General features: G+C 34.9%; 1 protein-coding gene across 1 annotated transcript in view; it reads left to right on the top strand.

Moving 5' to 3' along the window:
* CSMD3 (CUB and Sushi multiple domains 3) overlaps positions 1-17,765 on the top strand; it is a 608,404-nt gene that overhangs the window by 493,876 nt on the left and 96,763 nt on the right. The window contains exons 37-41 of the mRNA XM_069854554.1: positions 1,550-1,646; positions 3,639-3,743; positions 12,594-12,712; positions 13,244-13,313; positions 14,901-15,017. Coding sequence (XP_069710655.1) covers positions 1,550-1,646; positions 3,639-3,743; positions 12,594-12,712; positions 13,244-13,313; positions 14,901-15,017 — 508 coding nt within the window. The remainder of the gene's footprint in view (positions 1-1,549; positions 1,647-3,638; positions 3,744-12,593; positions 12,713-13,243; positions 13,314-14,900; positions 15,018-17,765) is intronic.

The following is a 17,765-nucleotide window of genomic DNA, read 5'->3' as shown; positions in this document are numbered from 1 at the left end:
ATGGATTTATAATTTGTTACTTAAAAAGTGTTCAGAAAATTCTATTTCTTGTTTTCTTTAGAAAAACATGAAAACTTTATGGAAGTACACGGAAATCATCACAAGTACAACCTAAATCCCTTCATTCATGAGTTCAATTTTCACAGCCACTGATGTCCATTAACAATAATATTTAATAACCTAAATAATTTTGAGGTTGATTTTGAGGAATACTGCTTGATTAAAGCACTTGACTACATTAAGCTATTTTGTTCTGCACATTTCTTATAATATTGATAATGCAAGATAACCAGTGTAAGGCTGTTTCAGAGGACTTAAATTAGGCTTTAATTTGTGTCCCAACTTAACCAGTCACTGTTGAATTTTTGAAGTGTTTATCTCTTATCGCAGACTGCATTAGGCAATTAAATTACCAACTTTGATTTCAAGTTAGGTGTCTAATCAGCATGATATTCTTTTGCTTCAGAGTCATACTAAAAAGATATGTTTACTGACTTTTTATCTAATTTTACCAATTCTTTTTGCTGAGCTAGCAAATTCCATCTTTCGTTTCCAGTCTGTTATCATTGGAGACGCATGCAAATATACATATTCAAGATATTTTGATAGCTATTGCTTTTTTGTTTATGTAAATGCATAAAATATCTGGACCTTTTTCCTGAACAGTATTTATTCCCTTGAAGTAACAGAGACACTTTTCCAGCTTACAAGGGTGTGAAAATAAAATATCACTGATGTATATTCCTCTGTGAAATGTATAGATGAAATTATAAACTATTTAGGTGTAACAGCTATCAATGTGCATAATTACGTTTTTGAGGTGCTGTTGAAACAGTGTGATCACATGTAAATGCTGAGCTATCTCATATAAAATAAAAAAGCAGGCATTTAAAGTAGATTTAGGTAAATATGAAGAATGTGCACTAAAATCCCACCTTCAGGCACCTAAATTAACTACTTTATATCAGGAAATTAATCTACCACAATTCCTTATCAAGTTAGGGCAGAAAGGCAACTCGAATAGATAATTAAAAATATCTAATATAGACTCTGGCTCTGAATCACCGCCTGAAGATATGTCTGCCTATTTATCGACTACAAGGAGAGGTTAGGTCAACTAGCATCAGTTGCACTAAAACAGGTATTTTAAATTGGATGGTTTATGATGAATACAAAAAATTTAGTCAGCAGCAATCTAGTCCTGAAAACATATTAAAACATTAAATAATCTGAAATTGGTTCTGGAGGTTTCCTAGGTATATGTCACCAAAAATTTTCCTGACAGAGATAGAACCTGTAAGATTCACCTAAATCCCTTGTGAACTTAGAAATAAACAGACAAATATGAAAGTTTTTTGAGTCACCAGATAAAGTGGGCCTTCTGCAAGTATCTGTACCATGCTAACAGTTTTTCATATTCTTTGGCAATGAGAGCAAGACATAACTTTTCATGATTTAAAGCAACAGAGGCTACAATTTACAGTCATCTCTGCGCTTGAACAGAGAGATGAAGAAGTTTATGCTCTTTACCTCACATTTTTCTTTACAGGTGCAAGTGGTGAGCTTTGCCACAGAACATAACTGGGATTCCTTAGACTTTTACGATGGTGCTGATAACAATGCTCCAAGACTTGGAAGTTATTCAGGTGACTGAGAAGATATTATAATAAGTGTTTCACATATTCGACTCTTTATTGTAAACATTCAGCTCTTTCTAGTTCTCTTGTGTGTGTACAACTGCATGACCATGTGCGTATGTGTGTGAGGGTTTCTCCTATAATCAAAACCAGGTAGTATTATTCCTGTTTTAATCCGTCATCTCTTAACACACTGTCATAAAGCTGAATGTTTTAAAATGTAAGAAATGAAATAAAATTCAGAGGCTCCAAAACTTCTCTAAAGAGGATGCCTCTTCAAGAGATACCTCTCGAAATTGTACATGATTAATGGATAAATTCTTTATCTTTATTTTACATAAATGAGAAAGTTCTGTTTGTATTATGGGTTTATTTTGTTTTGTTTTCCTTTAGTCTACTTCATTCATATGTACAGAATGAAATCAGAGACAATAAAATTGTTGTTTTCTTTTGTGATGAAATACAAATCTCTAATCAATCAAATTTCGAAGGATAACCCAAAAAATATTTTCAGTGCTACTTAATGTATTTTATTGCTACATTTAAATTTATTCCACTTACAGGATTTGCTCTTGCTTTTATGAAAACCCTAGTGAATATTTCTCCTTTTGTGGAAAAAAAAACATTTAAAATTCATATGTATGGTTCATTGGGTAAAAAATGTGACTGGATAGCTGGGCCCAAAGTGTTGTGGTGAATGGAGTTAAATCCAGTTGGAAACATGTCGCAAGTGGTGTTCCCCATAGGCTCAATATTGTGGCCACTTTTGTTCAATTTCTTTATCAATGATCTGGACAAGATGTTGGAATGCACACTTAGTAAGTCCACAGATGCTAACAAATTGTGCAGCTGTGTTGATCTGCCTGAGGGAAGGAAGGCTTTACAGCTCTGCAGAAGGATCTGGACAGGTTGGATCAATGGGTCAAGGCTGGTTGTATGAGGTTCAACACGGCTAAGCATTGGATCCTGCACTTGGGTCACAATAAAACCCATGCAACTCTACAGGTTTGAAGAAGACTGGCTTGAAAGCTGCCCAGCAGAAAAGGACCTCGGGGTGTTGGTTGATAGCTGGCTGAATATGAATCAGCACAGTGCCCAGGTTGCCCAGAAGGCCAGTAACATCCTGGCTTGTGTCAGAAATTGTGTGGTCATCTGAAGGAGAGAAGTGGTTATCCCTCTGTATTCAGCACTGTTGAGGCCACACCTTGAATAATGGGATCAGTTTTAGGCCCCTCACTACAAGAAAGACATTGAGCTGCTGGAGTGTGTGCAAAGAAGAGCAATAAAGCTGGTGAAGGGTTTGGAGAACAAGTCTTATAAGGAGTGGCTGAGGGAACTGGGTCTTTTTAGTCTGGAGAAAAGGAGGTTGAGAGGAGTCCTGACTGCTTTCTACAACTACCTGAAAGAAGGTTGTAGCGAGATAGGTATTAGTCTCTTCTCCCAAGTAACAAGTAGAAGGAGAAGAAGAAATGGCCTCAAGTTGCACAAAAAGGAGGTTTAAACTAGACAGTAGGTTGCATTTCTTCACCAAGAGTATTGTCAAGCATTGGAACAGGCTGCCCAGTGAAGTGGTTGAGTCAACATCACTGGAGATATGTAGATGTGATGCTTAGTGATATGGTTTGGTGGTGGGCTTTGCAATATTAGATTTATGGTTTGACTCAGTCTTAAGGGTTCTTTCCAATTCAAATTATTCTATGATTCTATGATAATATGAATTTATATTAGAGACCCCTGAATGCCTATAGTTCATATTCCTGATAATGTGGTTCACTTGAAATATAGTAAAACATTTTACGGATAGATATCTGATAATATCCATGATTACTAAATATGGTAGAACTGATTGTGTGACCTCTCTCTCTGCTCCTTCCATACTCTCTCTCCCTTTTCCCCCTTGCTCTTTTCCCTTTTTTCTTTTTTTTCACACACACACATGTTTATGTATGGGTTTAGTTTGGACTATGTACTTTACAATGATACTTTGACTTCTCTTTTCAGGAACAACCATACCTCCACTTCTCAACAGCACATCAAATAACCTGTACCTAAATTTTCAGTCTGATATCAGTGTTTCAGCTGCTGGATTTCATCTTGAGTATACAGGTAATATAGAAATGTTCAATTGATTAAGATTGCTTGCTGGTTCCAGGCAGCAGGTGTACCCAAACTATATGAAGGGACTAATCACTTCTATTACACATAATGAGCTACATACTGTTAATTCAATTTAACTGGTAAAATTCCCATTTGATTCCAAGAGAGCAAGATCAAGCCAGAAACCTGGACTGTAGGTACTGTGAAGTTTATTTTGTTGTGTTTTCACCTTTAATTTGGTTTTGCATTCTGAAAAGCTTTTCTGATCATAGAGCAGCCAGGAGTGAATGCAGATATGCTCATGTGACAATCCTAATACCAGGCCTGTGGCCTGGACAGGCACACACTCTCCTGGGTGGAAAATTGGTTGGATGACCGGGCCCAAAGAGTGGTGATAAATGAATTTAACTCCAGCTGAACATGAGCCAGCAGTGTGCCCAGGTGGCCAAGAAGGCCAATGGCATCTTGGCTTGTATCAGAAACGGTGTGACCAGCAGGTCCAGGAAGGTTATTCTACCCTCTCTACTTGGCACTGGTGAGACCGCTCCTTGAATCCTGTGTTCAGTTCTGGGCCCCTCACCACAAGAAGGATGTTGAGGCTCTGGAGCGTGTCCAGAGAAGAGCAACAAAGCTGGTGAAGGGGCTGGAGAACAGGGCTTATGAGGAGCGGCTGAGAGAGCTGGGGTTGTTTAGCCTGGAGAAGAGGAGGCTGAGGGGAGACCTCATTGCTCTCTACAACTACCTGAAAGGAGGTTGTGGAGAAGAAGGAGCTGGCCTCTTCTTCCAAGTGACAGGGGACAGGACAAGAGGGAATGGCGTCAAGCTCTGCCAGGGGAGGTTTAGGCTAGACGTTAGGAAAAGATTCTTCACAGAAAGGGTCATTGGGCACTGGAACAAGCTGCCCAGGGAGGTGGTTGAGTCACCATCCCTGGAGGTTTTTAAAAGATGGGTAGACGAGATGCTCAGGGGCATTGTTTAGTGGCAGATAGGAATGGTTGGACTCAACAATGCAAGAGGTGTTTTCCAACTTGCTCATTCTATGATTCTATGATATAATATATTTGTATAATTGTTGCAGGCAAACCAAGCATACTAATTTGGATGATCTGAATTTAACTTCTTTGCCAGTTCACAGTAACTGATTCTGGTATTGAACAAAAAGAACAACAAAAAAACCCTCAGGAAAAACTCAGCTAGTTCCCTTTGGATACCTTCCTTCACACACACATTTTGTTCTCCAATGCCCTTGCTACACATTACACTCTGTCCCTTTGGTAAGGCAAGGGCAGTGCAGCAGACTGGGTCTGTGTCCTGTGGTTCCTGTGGTCCTGTTAGGGTTCCACCTGTCAATGCTCAAGTAGACATCAGGCTCCAGCCACTGCTCTGCCAGGTGTTTCTACTGCAGTGTTTGCTAAGTCATGCACAACTTTCTGTCCCCCTCCAGTGAGGTCTCCTCTCTTTCCCTACTCTTGCCTCATTGTTCTTTTTTTTAGCTGTTACCACCTTTTCTTAAATATATTTTCACAGAGGCACATCTGAGCAGTCCAGAGGCACCACAAAATCCTCTGGCAGGTGCAGCTGTGTCCTGCAGTGGGTCTGTTGGACCCAGATGGAGAAGGCTGGAAACAACTATGTTCAGCACAGCCCATGGTCTCTTCCCACAGATTTCACCCCACCACCCCACCTCAAAATCTGCAAATTATGTCCAATACGAAAATGTATTAAGTATATAGTATGTATTTTATATATATATATGTAGGATGTGGAAATTAATTACTCTCAGCAAAAGGGAGAGAAAGCCTAAACTGAAAAAACAACCCTGCTTCTAAACTAACTGCTAGATGCTCACAGGTTAGTGAGAACACAGCAGAACTATTTCAATATTGTTTTCATTATTGCCGAGTACCTCAGTAGTGGAAAAAGCTATAAATATAAACATACATTCCGTATGAATGAGATTGACTTAACTGACTGGCAAGGATTCTGGCAATCATTAACGCTGCTGCAGATGTTTGTGTTTTTTCTTCCCACTTCTGCAGTTCTCTCTGCTCATATTGGTTCTTGTGTCTGATCTGCATAATTGTGTCACGTTTATTTCTTTTTGATTTTACAACATGCAAATCCCATGCTCTGATTGTCTGATTAGCCAATCAGAGAATACTGCCTTTTGAAACTGTTGCCTGATCATTTGTCTATAACTAAACATTAGTTATAGGCTAGAATTATCCTGCCATTTATTTGAAATGGAAATACTCTGTCACCTGCTTATGGCTTCAGAGGGGGAAAAAACCTCCAGGAAGTTGTGAAAATAAAGTAAAACGAATCTGAATCCAGTGAGAGTTAAAATCCATCTATGTATTCCTATATGTCCAATTTAATAGAAATGCATTGTGTACTGCCAGTATACAACTTTCACCTCTAAATAATTTATTGTTCCATGCCAAGAACAATATCTATATGCATATGTGTGGATTTATAAAAGAATATATGTGTGGATCTGTATACATATAATGTCTTTTCTGTGTGAGTGTATAAACCCAAAATATGTGCTGAAAATTTGTGATTCAGGAAAGAATATTGATGTTCCCCAGTAGACTCACAGTTAACCAGCAGTTCAGTGAAATATACTGGTTTATAACATTAGTGATTAATTAACATCTAACATGCAGATGATAGATTAAAACATCATATAGACTTTGGGATGGAGTGATAAAATTGCAATGTAGAAACATAAACTTTATTGGAAGCAAATGTAAACTTTAAAGAAAAAAAATTGTAACAAGTAATGAATTGTGGTTGAAGAGTAAGCTATGACTTCTGAATTAAGATTTTCTGTGATATCAGATATATTTTATAAAGGCATGCGCTAAAATAAACATAAATTTTTGTACATGTGTGGGAATTTTTGAAGTAAAGTCTGTGGTATTAAAAGTACAGAAAAGGGTTAAGCAACTAATAATTGCATAAAATATGTGGAATACACAATAAATAAACTGTTAACAAGAAAAATAAAATAGGAAATATAGTCAAGATTAATTTGAAGTTTAAATTAGAAGCACATTGTAACTAAATCTATATGCTTCAAATTGCAAAAGAATGAAACAATTTTGTAGAATAAATGTGGAAAGTTGTAAAGCATAAGGAAGGCATCCTTGTTTGTTTGCCGCTCCCTGGCTCACACCATAGAAATAAAGCATGGCTTCAGAGCGTGTAATCTTGATTTCTATAATGAAAAACTAAATAGGAGTGTGTACTTCAACAGTTCAGCTAATGCTTTCAGCCACTAATGGACAATCAGCCTACAGTCTAACCAAAGCTAATAATAATAAACCCCTTTAGTTTACCACTTAGTGTGGATCTTGGGTCCTAAGCAGCAGCATTATAAGTTCATATATCCATGACTATTATTCCCTACTACTCCTAAGAACGTCTGTTACCTGTGAAGCAGAGGGAAGTTTTATGACTTTTTCTTTTCTCATCTGTAGTTCAATTTTTTTTTCAGGAAGAAACTACGGAAAGTTCTGCTTTGAACTTAATGATGAATTTCATACTTAAGTTTTAGCTAAGGGACAGACCTTTCTCATTGCTGGTGGAAGGAAGACAATAGAAACAGTATCTTGTGTATCTTCTGGATTTTTGTTTCTGGCAGCTTTCTGCAATGGAAACACAGGAATTTTTGTCAGGATTTTGTCAGAACTCACATTGCTGCTGTATTTCTACTGAAATTTGTCCAGAAATACATCAGTCGAAACACAGTTGATTCCTCTCAGTTGTGCTGGTCATCTCTCACTTTCAGACAATGCTTTCTGCTTTAAAAATTATGATTAGTTTTTGGACATATTCTTGTACATAGATTTTTTTTCTACATGGCTTTGGTTTAGAATCAATTTAAGTTTTATTGGTAGTTTTGAGGTAGATCACAAGATTAGATTGCGTGATTCTTAACAGCACCTAATCATCAGCCAATTAAATGAAGTGATTCAATGAAATTTGCTACAATTGAAACAGTGATTTAATAAAGATTAGAGAATGACAAGGTTTAAATGAGTCTTAACGTGGGGTTTCCCAAATCAAATCACACACACACAAAGACACATAAATATACAAACATACAGAAGTTATTCTTCAGCAAATATTGCTCTTTTCTTGAGCTGAGTGAATTACTCATTTCTAAAGCATTAGCATTCATCAACAGGTGATCAGTGAGTCTCAAGAAGTCTGATTTTCAGTTCACTGCTTTTCAGATTGTAAAGTTCTAGTTTCATCCTGCTTGGGCTACAATCCCAGCAGCAGGAATTCCAGGGATGTCACGGAGTTACTGATCATCCCTGGTCACTGTCTCTATCAGACAGCAGTAGTTCCAAGTGTGGTTAGAGAGTGCCTCATTGCTCCAACTTGCTGCACTTGTATAAACGCAAGGACACAATAGGAATTTTGTACCATAACATGCCTGGCTTATCCTATGTTGCAGAGTGGTCTAGAGCTGGGGGGCTGCACCACCACATTCCACCCCATGACTAAAGTCAATCTATGTTCCATCAAGTGGTGGTGTGGTTACTGTACCTAAAAGAGATAGTGCTGAATGACAATTTGTATGTTGATTGCATTTCACCGAAGTCTATACTGACGGAGGTAATCACAAGGAGTCAGATAAATTAAAATCTTATTCTTTGAAGTAGCAGTGCACAGGTCTCATTGAAAATCACATCAGAGTTAAATATTTATTTTAAGCAGTTTTCAAGTGATTTAGCTATAAAGATATTTTGTTCAATATGCAGTGCATCTTCCAAGTTTATGTCATGTTTTCTAGGAGACATGAGTCTGAGGGGAAGTACACCTCTCTTGCCAAAATGATTACCTTTTCTTCTTAACGATGGTTATGTGTAAGAAGGTTCCATTCTGCCTCATTTCCAGTATCTTTTTTCATTATTTATGAAAGCCTTTTTCACAGTCTCCAGTATAGCTCATCTTCTGAACTGCTACAAAATACAAATGCATTTTTTGTACTACAAAAGTGAAACAAAACAAAAGGTACTTTATTGATGAAGAAATATTTTAATACCAAGTAAATGTTACTGTGACATAAAGAATTAAGTATTCATATTCCAAAACTGAATAGTGATATTCTAAATAATCTTTTTTCTATCATATTTTTACTTCTTTGTTGAATGTATAAATTCTTATTATACACAAAACGTGCAGTTTATGTATTCCAATGGACACCTTAGATATGAAAATATATTGCATCAACTGAAATATGTCGACAAAGAGCATCCTAGAATGGTTTGTTAAAGACATACATGATGTTTGTGTGTTTTGTGCCAGAATAGATCTTAAATTAGTCCTCATTTTTTCTAACTATTTTTTTTCTAATTAGGTAATTGTTTACACTTTATAAATAGTTGTAATATTCTTTGAGAATAGTTGAGTTTGACAGATTGCCTCATATATGATTTCTATAACACTCAATATCTATTTAAAACTCATAAAAAGACATAGAATCATAGAATTATATAATTATTAGGTTGGAAAAGGCCTTTGAGATCAACTCCAACCATACCTGTCTACTAGTAAATCATATCCCTAAGCATTTAATCTACCTGTCTTTTAAATACTTGCAGGGATGGTGACTCAACCACCTCCCTGGGCAGCCTGGTCCTGTGCTTGATAACCCTTTCTGTGAAGAAGTTTTTTCTAATATGCAATCTAAACTTCCCCTGACACAGCTTAAGGCCATTTCCTCTTGTCCAATCACCTATCACTTGGGAGAAGAGACCAACACCCACCTCTCCTCAATCTACTTTTAAGTAGTTGTAGAGAGCAATAAGGTCTCCTCTCAGTCTTGCCTTCTCCAGGCTAAACAACACCAGTCGCTTCTCATAAGACTTGTTCTCCAGCCCCTTCAACAGCTTTGTCTCTCCTTGGGCCCGGCCATCCATCCAGTTTTTAACCCAGCAGAGGGTGCGCCTGTCCAGGTCAGTGGCAGCTAGTTTCTCAAGTAGGATACTATGAGAAACAGTGGCAAAGGCTTTACTAAAGTCCAGGTAATTTTCATTCTAAAATATAATCCCTAGAAATCTATGTATTTAAAATATGTGAAACATTCTTACGTGATAAATAAATTTTTTTTCCATTAAAAAAAAGCAGTAATAATATTAAAAAATAGAAGGGAATGTTACTTGAAAACTTTTGGAGTCCCAGAGAGCATTATTCATAATTTCATTGGTAGCTTTTTGTATTTAAAGACATAGAAGCTCTTGAAGAAGGGCAAGACAGCACCAAATATCTCCTTCTTCTTTATATGCAATTCTTCTTATCTAAAACTTGAAGACACTGAAAGTATGTTTTCTATGAATGGCCATGTTAAAATCTTTCTTTCCACTGCCATTGCTCATGACAATTTAAAAATCTAACACATTATACTGAGGTAGAATATAAAGTGGTTCAAAGAACTAGACATGCACCACAAATATCGATATTGAACAGAGTGCGTTTTATGAGTACATTTATGATTTCACATGAATAACTACCATGACAGTATAAAGAAAAAAGTTCTCTGAACTAGTCTTCAGCTGAGAAAGTGGCAAATGCTATTATGTTTCATTTTGTTGAAAGACATAGTAGGCATTCAAAAAGTGTTTCTTTCCAAGCATTATTTTATTAATGGAAGTGAGAATACAATAGAATGAAAACCTGAGGTCTGATTTGAAATGGTAAGATTCTCTGAGACAGGTATTTAAATTAACTCATTTCACTTTGTGTGGCCTGGATGCTCTCATAGTAAGGTTTTGCATTTCACATGAAGGTTTGGTAACCAGAAACTGAAAACTACTAACTCTTCCCTTAACTGTTGAAAATAGATTTTAAACACTCATCTGTATAAACCAGTGTTTCTGTTCGTTTGGGTTTGTACTTCATACATGAGCTGTATCACCATATGGATCTCATAAATATAAAAAGTAGATCTAAGCTTATCAGTCATTTTCAAAACAGATTCTTTGATCTTCTTTTTCTTTGTATTTAGAGAAAAGAAAACAAGAATTTGAAAGATGAAAATAATCCGTTACGTAGAAATGGGCCGCAAAATACATCATTGTGTACATGGCAAATATGAGACCATTAGGGGAATAGTGTGGGATGAATGTATAAAAAAGTATTGTTGCCATAGACAAAGGAACATTACATCCTCTTCTCTGAATCTGTAGAGGAGAGCCCTGAAATATATCAAATTTTTCAAAGTAGCAACATTACTTTCCACGCAAAATGATGCGAGCTGGTATTGAATACTATAGAGAACATCTTGTTGCTAAATTGTGTGACTTCCTTAATACTGAAACATAATTTTTTAAAAAAAAATTAAATCACAAGGTCAACAGTGATAGAAACTACTGAGTATAACTGCTCAGTTTGTGGACCTGTATTATTTCTTTCTGATTCCCTTAAACCGGTATCTGCAGTAAAGAATACTTTTTTGCCTCTCAATACTGTCCTCAGCAGAGAAAATAAGGACTTCAAAGGCGTTTAATATTTTTTTTCCAATTTAGAATTGAATTATAGAGCAGGAAGATTATATTGTCAGATCCTTGAATTTTACTAGTATGAACAGACTGTAGAGTCCAATAATGTTAGTAAAACAGTTTTCTTTTTTCTTTTAATAGAGTGTTATATAAAATTACATGTGTTCAATATATATTTGAGAACAAATACTGGAAACTAGGTTATCAGTTTAATATCTACTTTCTAAATTCCAGACATTCAAATTTTATTTTTTTTGCATTTTTACAATACTATGTTATTTTGAAACTATAATAGTGAAAACTATTATTGATACACAAAAAAATGCCTTATAGAAAATAAATAATATATAAGCTTTATAAATTCCTTAGAATTTCCGTTAGCTTTCAGCTTTCATATAGTATAAAAATACATCATTGTAAGAGTCTTTAGAGAGTATTCAAACCTTAATAAGGTTCTTACATGAAGTGATGTTACATTTGTAAATGTTTAAACATGCAGAGGTTGATAATATATTGGAATACTGCCATTGTTGAATCTATAAAATATTCCTATTACCATATTTGTGTCTAATTCTTAGGGTAGGCAAAGAGAGTAACTGAGCTGCTTATACTTAATTTTACATATATTCATAAATTCATAGACATTTCTGGTTAGATACAATGAAGAAGTATTTATTTTATTTGATTCTCTTCTTGATTACCATCAGAAAAAGCATATATTCTCTTGGCAAACTATCTTCCATTGCAACAGAAGAGTTACTTAGGTACTTGTAAATAGAAGATTAGGTGAAATTTGATGTAAATATGATACTTACCCTGTGTGTGTGTGCATGAATGGAATGCATGTCAGACTCGTGAAGGACCAAATGCTGGTGAGCAGTTATACTTCGCACTGGTTTTCCTGTGTTTTGCATTTGAAATCATATTGGCCTGCACCCTCTGGAATGGATGATAGGAAAAGAAAGTAGGAGTTGTCCTAGTTTGAATTTAGTAGAGTGTAATTAGTAGTGACAGTGGAGATGGAAATGAATGAGTCTGAGCCAGGAGATAGTGGGAATTTAGAGGAGAATTTGAGTTGAGACTGCAGAGTGCTAGGAAATACTTGCTGTCATCCCAATAATTATTTTTCCTTTACCCAGGAAAGAAGTTATATGTACAACTTATATAAATGTTATCCTAAAATAATATGCTGCTTGCTTGTCCACAGACAAAGTTCTGGTATCCAAGATGTTCCTAAAATATATCAATAAAGTGTGGTTATCTAAAGTGTACCTAGAAGTCTTACATGAAAGCACCAGATTTTATATGCTTTAGAACATCTTAACTTCTCAATTTTTCACAGCTATAGGTTTGGACTCTTGTCCTGAACCACAGACCCCAAGCAATGGAATCAGAATTGGAGACAGATACATGGTCGGAGATGTGGTGTCTTTCCAGTGTGATCAGGGTTATTCTCTTCAGGTAAGCCAAGTTTCCAATTTCAAATGGTGTCTTTTAGTACTTACGTTTGAGTCTGTCAATATCAAACAGACACTGAACTCTTCAGGAGTTGTGACCCTTGATAAGCTTGTAGGAATCTGTTTGCCTACAGGAAAGATCTTCAAAATATTTTAAAAGACTTGTACAGTTATACTGTAGAACCAAATCTAAAACTGAATACTGTTTCCACTTGAGACACTCCCTAGACCGTTAATTTATACTAAATCTGCTGTTACAGAATTCAGCTGGATGCTGTTATATTGTTGGAAATAATATTAAGACCATAGACAATTCCTTATTGGGCCAAAAGTCACATAGTTAAGATTACAGTCTTCTCTATTATGTTGAAGGCATGATACAATTTACAGTGTACAACATAAATGTTACACTTCATGAGTTTTATATATTTTATCATATTTTAAATTATAAATTATTTTGTTGCGATACTAATGATGTACCATATATTGTATTTATTTTTTAGTATATTGATCAACAAATATTGTTTCATTTTAGGGACATTCACATATCACCTGTATGCCTGGACCAGTAAGAAGATGGAATTATCCTATACCAATATGTTTAGGTATGTTCAGCATACATAAACCTTCTTAAATATGCCAGAATGAGAAAGCCAGAGAACTAAAAATTAAGACATATGTATAGAGGAAAGAATAGAGACAATTAGAAAAACATAATTAAAAGTAAAAATGGTCAAATTCAGCTGAAGATTTTCACAGTATACTTCAAACTTATTTTGATAAAGCTTTTCTGAAACATCCAATCAGAAGAAAGAATGAAATATTTTCTAATCAGAATCCATCGTCAATTCACTATCAGTGATGAGACCTCCAGAGACACTTGCAAACATAGCCTATTTATTTATGAATATTTTCTACAGCAGAGTGATGAATGTTATAGAAAATACTAAAATAAAAGTAGCATTACATTTTCATCTCTAACATATTCAACATAAGGCATTTCTGCCTAATTTAAGAAGATACATTATTTTTTAAATTGAAATATATATGTGATCATTTTAATACCAGAAGAAGCAGTGGAATCCTAGCAGAAGCCCAAATGAAACATCTGAAGTACACTTAAGTATATTCTCGTTATATGATGAAAAAGTGAGGGATGTAAAATTCTTTCCACTTGCATTCTTTTTTACTGACTAGAAATGTCTTTTTGTTTGGATTCCCTAACCATAAAAGTTACCTGAATTTGTAATTTTGAATGTATGAAAAATAGGATGATCTCATTAAAGATTTTAAAACTTTGTTTTAATTCAAGACAGATTATAAATTCAGTTAATCCTGTTCTTAATCGTGAGAGCTATTAAATACCTCCTATGAGGTACTGAGGTCTCTCAGCTTAGACTTTATAACTATTCAACAAGATTCAAATATTTATAAGATTTTTTTTCAGGAGTTAATCTCTAGATTCCATCATCATGCATTAAGATATGCCTAGGAAGTCTGATACAATAATTGCACTGCTCTATGGCAAATTCTGAAGAAAAAGAAAAATTTTAAGTGTTTTTGTTTTCCTTTTTTTTTTTAATGAATAATTTTTAGCACTGTTTTAAAGGATTTAGCAACTGTTAATCAGACAAAATTGGTAAACAAAATTTTATTTAACATAAGAAACATCTTCAAATGTAAGTTACTTTATTACTTAAAGAAGAAGTTTAAATATGGATTTAGTTCAATTTCTGGATATATATAAGTGTGTGTATTTTCTATGGCTGTTTATTTTATCTCATATTTAGAATAGAAGGATCAAAATGCAGTTTTAAAAAGTCATTTTGAAATGCTTTGAGTACAGAATCTTTTAAAAATACATTATTATATTATTCAGATGCTCCTTTACACACTAACATGGAGTTGTGTCAATGTTGGTATGAGTGCCACTTGCCTCGTCACAAGAGTGGCTCACACAGATAGAGTAAACATATATTCTCTGTTAGGATGAAAATTCAGAGTAGATAGATATATGTAAAGTACCTGCTCATAAATTATTTTCTTACAGATATTTAGTAGGAAAGGAATGTTTGTGTATTTTTCAAATATAAATCTCTTTGTATTATTAATGTTGGAAGGATTTTCAATGTTCTGGATTAATTTTTATCTCATTCTATCCTCTGAAAAAATGTCTTTTCTTTATTTTGCAGCACAATGTGGTGGTGGCATGTCAGACTTCAGTGGAGTGATCCTCAGCCCTGGGTTTCCTGGCAACTATCCTAGCAGTTTGGATTGCACATGGACAATAAAGCTGCCTATTGGTTTTGGTATGTGTCATTTCATGGATTAAATTTGTTGAGGTTTTCTATGGATTCAAAATACTGACCATAGATTTTAAAATATTGTGAATATTTATGCTGGAAAAAAATATAATTAATTTAAAGAATTTACCAGCACCTTAAGCGTGTAGAGTGTAAGAGTATAAAAAAAGGTACAAGGTTCTTGGTTTTTCACTTAATATATTCTGCAATATGTTTAATTAGTATTAAGCACAATTTTGTAATTTAAAAAGCTTGATTTCTTTTTGTGAGTTCTTAAACTCAACAAAAATAAATAGCTATCATGAATATTTCAAAACAAGTCAGCATCAGTTTAGAAGAAGTTAAAACTACATTTAAGTTAATAATTTTATCATTAAGCTTCTTTACATATCCTAGGTGAATATCACAGCAACATAGAAATGTTCCTGGACCACTAGAAGCCTCCCAAAGCTGGCAAGCTTCCCACTCAAAGTGAAATTGTCAGTAACACTAGAGGAAGTCTACTACAACTGGCAGATCTTTCTCAGCAGAGCAGCTACTCACCTAATCAATTGTCAGCCACAGATAACGATGTTGTGGTCCAGATGCAGAACTTTGTACTTCTTGTGCAAACCTTGAAGAAGGTTTATGCCTGCCTCAAGTTTTTCAGTATTTCTCTGGACAGAAGTTGTGCCATTTGGTGTATCAACCACATCCCCTATTTTAGTATTCTCAGTTTGTTGAGGATGCATTCGCATAATCCAGGTCTCTCATGAAGACACTAAATAGTGTAAACTCACAAATCAACCCATAGAATAATGTACTTTATACTGGTTACCATCTAGATATTGAGTGACTGATTGTCATACTTGGAGCTTTGATGTTTCATTTATTTTTAACCTACTTCCTCTCCATTCATCAAGTTCATACACGTTCAGCTTGCACGTGCTATAGAGGACTGTCAAAATTCGTAGCAGAAGGAGAGTATCTCTGCCATTCTCCCTTTTTCAGTTTAGTCATAGAAGGAAATAATGGTTGATTTTCTGATAGTAAATCCACTGTTCCTGAGTCCCTTTTTATCTTTTATATATTTGGAAGTTGCCTCCAGTTAGACAAGTCTTATAATCTTTCTGTGGACTACAGTGAACCTGCAGTTGCCATTGTATAGGTCCTTTCTTGTCTTAAAGGTGGATATGCCTTCAGAAATTTTCTGGTCACCAGAACTGCTCTCATTCACCATGATTTTTCATAGGTAATATCAGCATTTCAGTTACATTGCCTGATCCATTGAGTAACTTTGGATGTAACCTATCTATCTATCATTGCAAAATCAGTGTTCAAAACTGTCTAATGCAGTTGTCCTATCTAGTTTATACTTATGACACTTCTACAGGAGCACATGCACTTGGAGGGTTATTTCATGTGCTATTTGAACAGCATGCTGTTTTCTCAGACGTGCCTCAGTGTTTTCTATTTTAGAATAGCCATCTTCTGTCTTGTTTACTTGATGATGCAGAATTCCTGTGTCTTCCACAGTAACTGAAGGTGACATCCCAATTAGTTTTCCCTTCTGCATTTTTTCAGATTCTTTCTCTCCTCTTTATAAAATCAATTCTGTGATCTTTTTGATTATAAGTCCCGTGAGCCTGACTCATTTATCATTTAAATCCAATTGTTATACATGGTTTGTCTAAATTGAGTATTATTAAACATTCACTAACATGGATTTATCAGAATTTATATGTGGAAGTACATTATGTCAGGATAGGGATTTCCATACAGAACCTAACCACTATGTTTGCACTTTGTTCAAAAGTCAAAATAGTGCCGTCAATGATTTAGTTTTTTATTAGCATTTTATAAAAATAATATCAATACTATAATTCCTCCATTACCTACATGATATACAGCTTGATGTGACATCTTCTAGTGTTTCGTCGTGAGTCATTATGCTTTCTGGAATCTTCAGATTCCATGCAGATCCCTGCTAGAAAACTATATGCCCCTTTTACTAGAAGAAAACTAAAACTACACAGATTGAAATGTACTTGACCATTTCTAAACAGGAACAATTAAAAATGAATTGAAAATTAAAGTAAAATTTAATTGTAAAAATGAAAAAAATATAATTTAAAAATGTGGTGGCTAAAACTGTTTTAGTGGTGGTGTGGTTCTAGTCCAGTGGAGGCACATACATCTAACTCTTCCATGTAGTATCAGAAAAACTCAAAAACACCATAATGGAAACCCTTTATAGTCTTTCACTTGTTTTAGTGTTTCCAACAAGATTTTTTCTCAGTTAGAAGTTAGGGATCATAAGTTGTTCCACTTTGTGTTATCTAATGGTGTAATCTAAAGCAATGAAACCATGTTTATTTCAATCAAATTACAAGGGCATTTTACACAATTTTTTGCTCTTCTTTCTGAGATTTATGGTTAGATTTTATAGATGAATATATGAAATACTTATTCAAGACGTGTGCCCAAACTGAAAAAAGTAGCCATAGAAAAAACCAATCTTACAAATAGGTGTCTGAGACAAGTAGAGGCAGGTACTACAGGCTCAGCACAGGATTAATGCTATAGAAGATTGATAAGGTTCAGGAAATGAGAGTGAAAAAGTGTGGAGTACAGATAGCAAAATAATGAACAAAAATATACTAGAGCTCTTTTTGTATCAAACAAAGTGACAAAAATGATTGTCAGCAAGATAGTATGAGTTATCAGTTATTAATGACATCTTAAACTTCAGACAAGCTTTGGTTCACAGGATCA

Source organism: Phaenicophaeus curvirostris, chromosome 3, assembly GCF_032191515.1.
Source record: "Phaenicophaeus curvirostris isolate KB17595 chromosome 3, BPBGC_Pcur_1.0, whole genome shotgun sequence".
Classification (NCBI taxonomy): Eukaryota; Metazoa; Chordata; class Aves; order Cuculiformes; family Cuculidae; genus Phaenicophaeus; species Phaenicophaeus curvirostris.
Note: the sequence above shows the minus strand (reverse complement) of the source record. Positions and strands in the feature narration are given on the sequence as shown.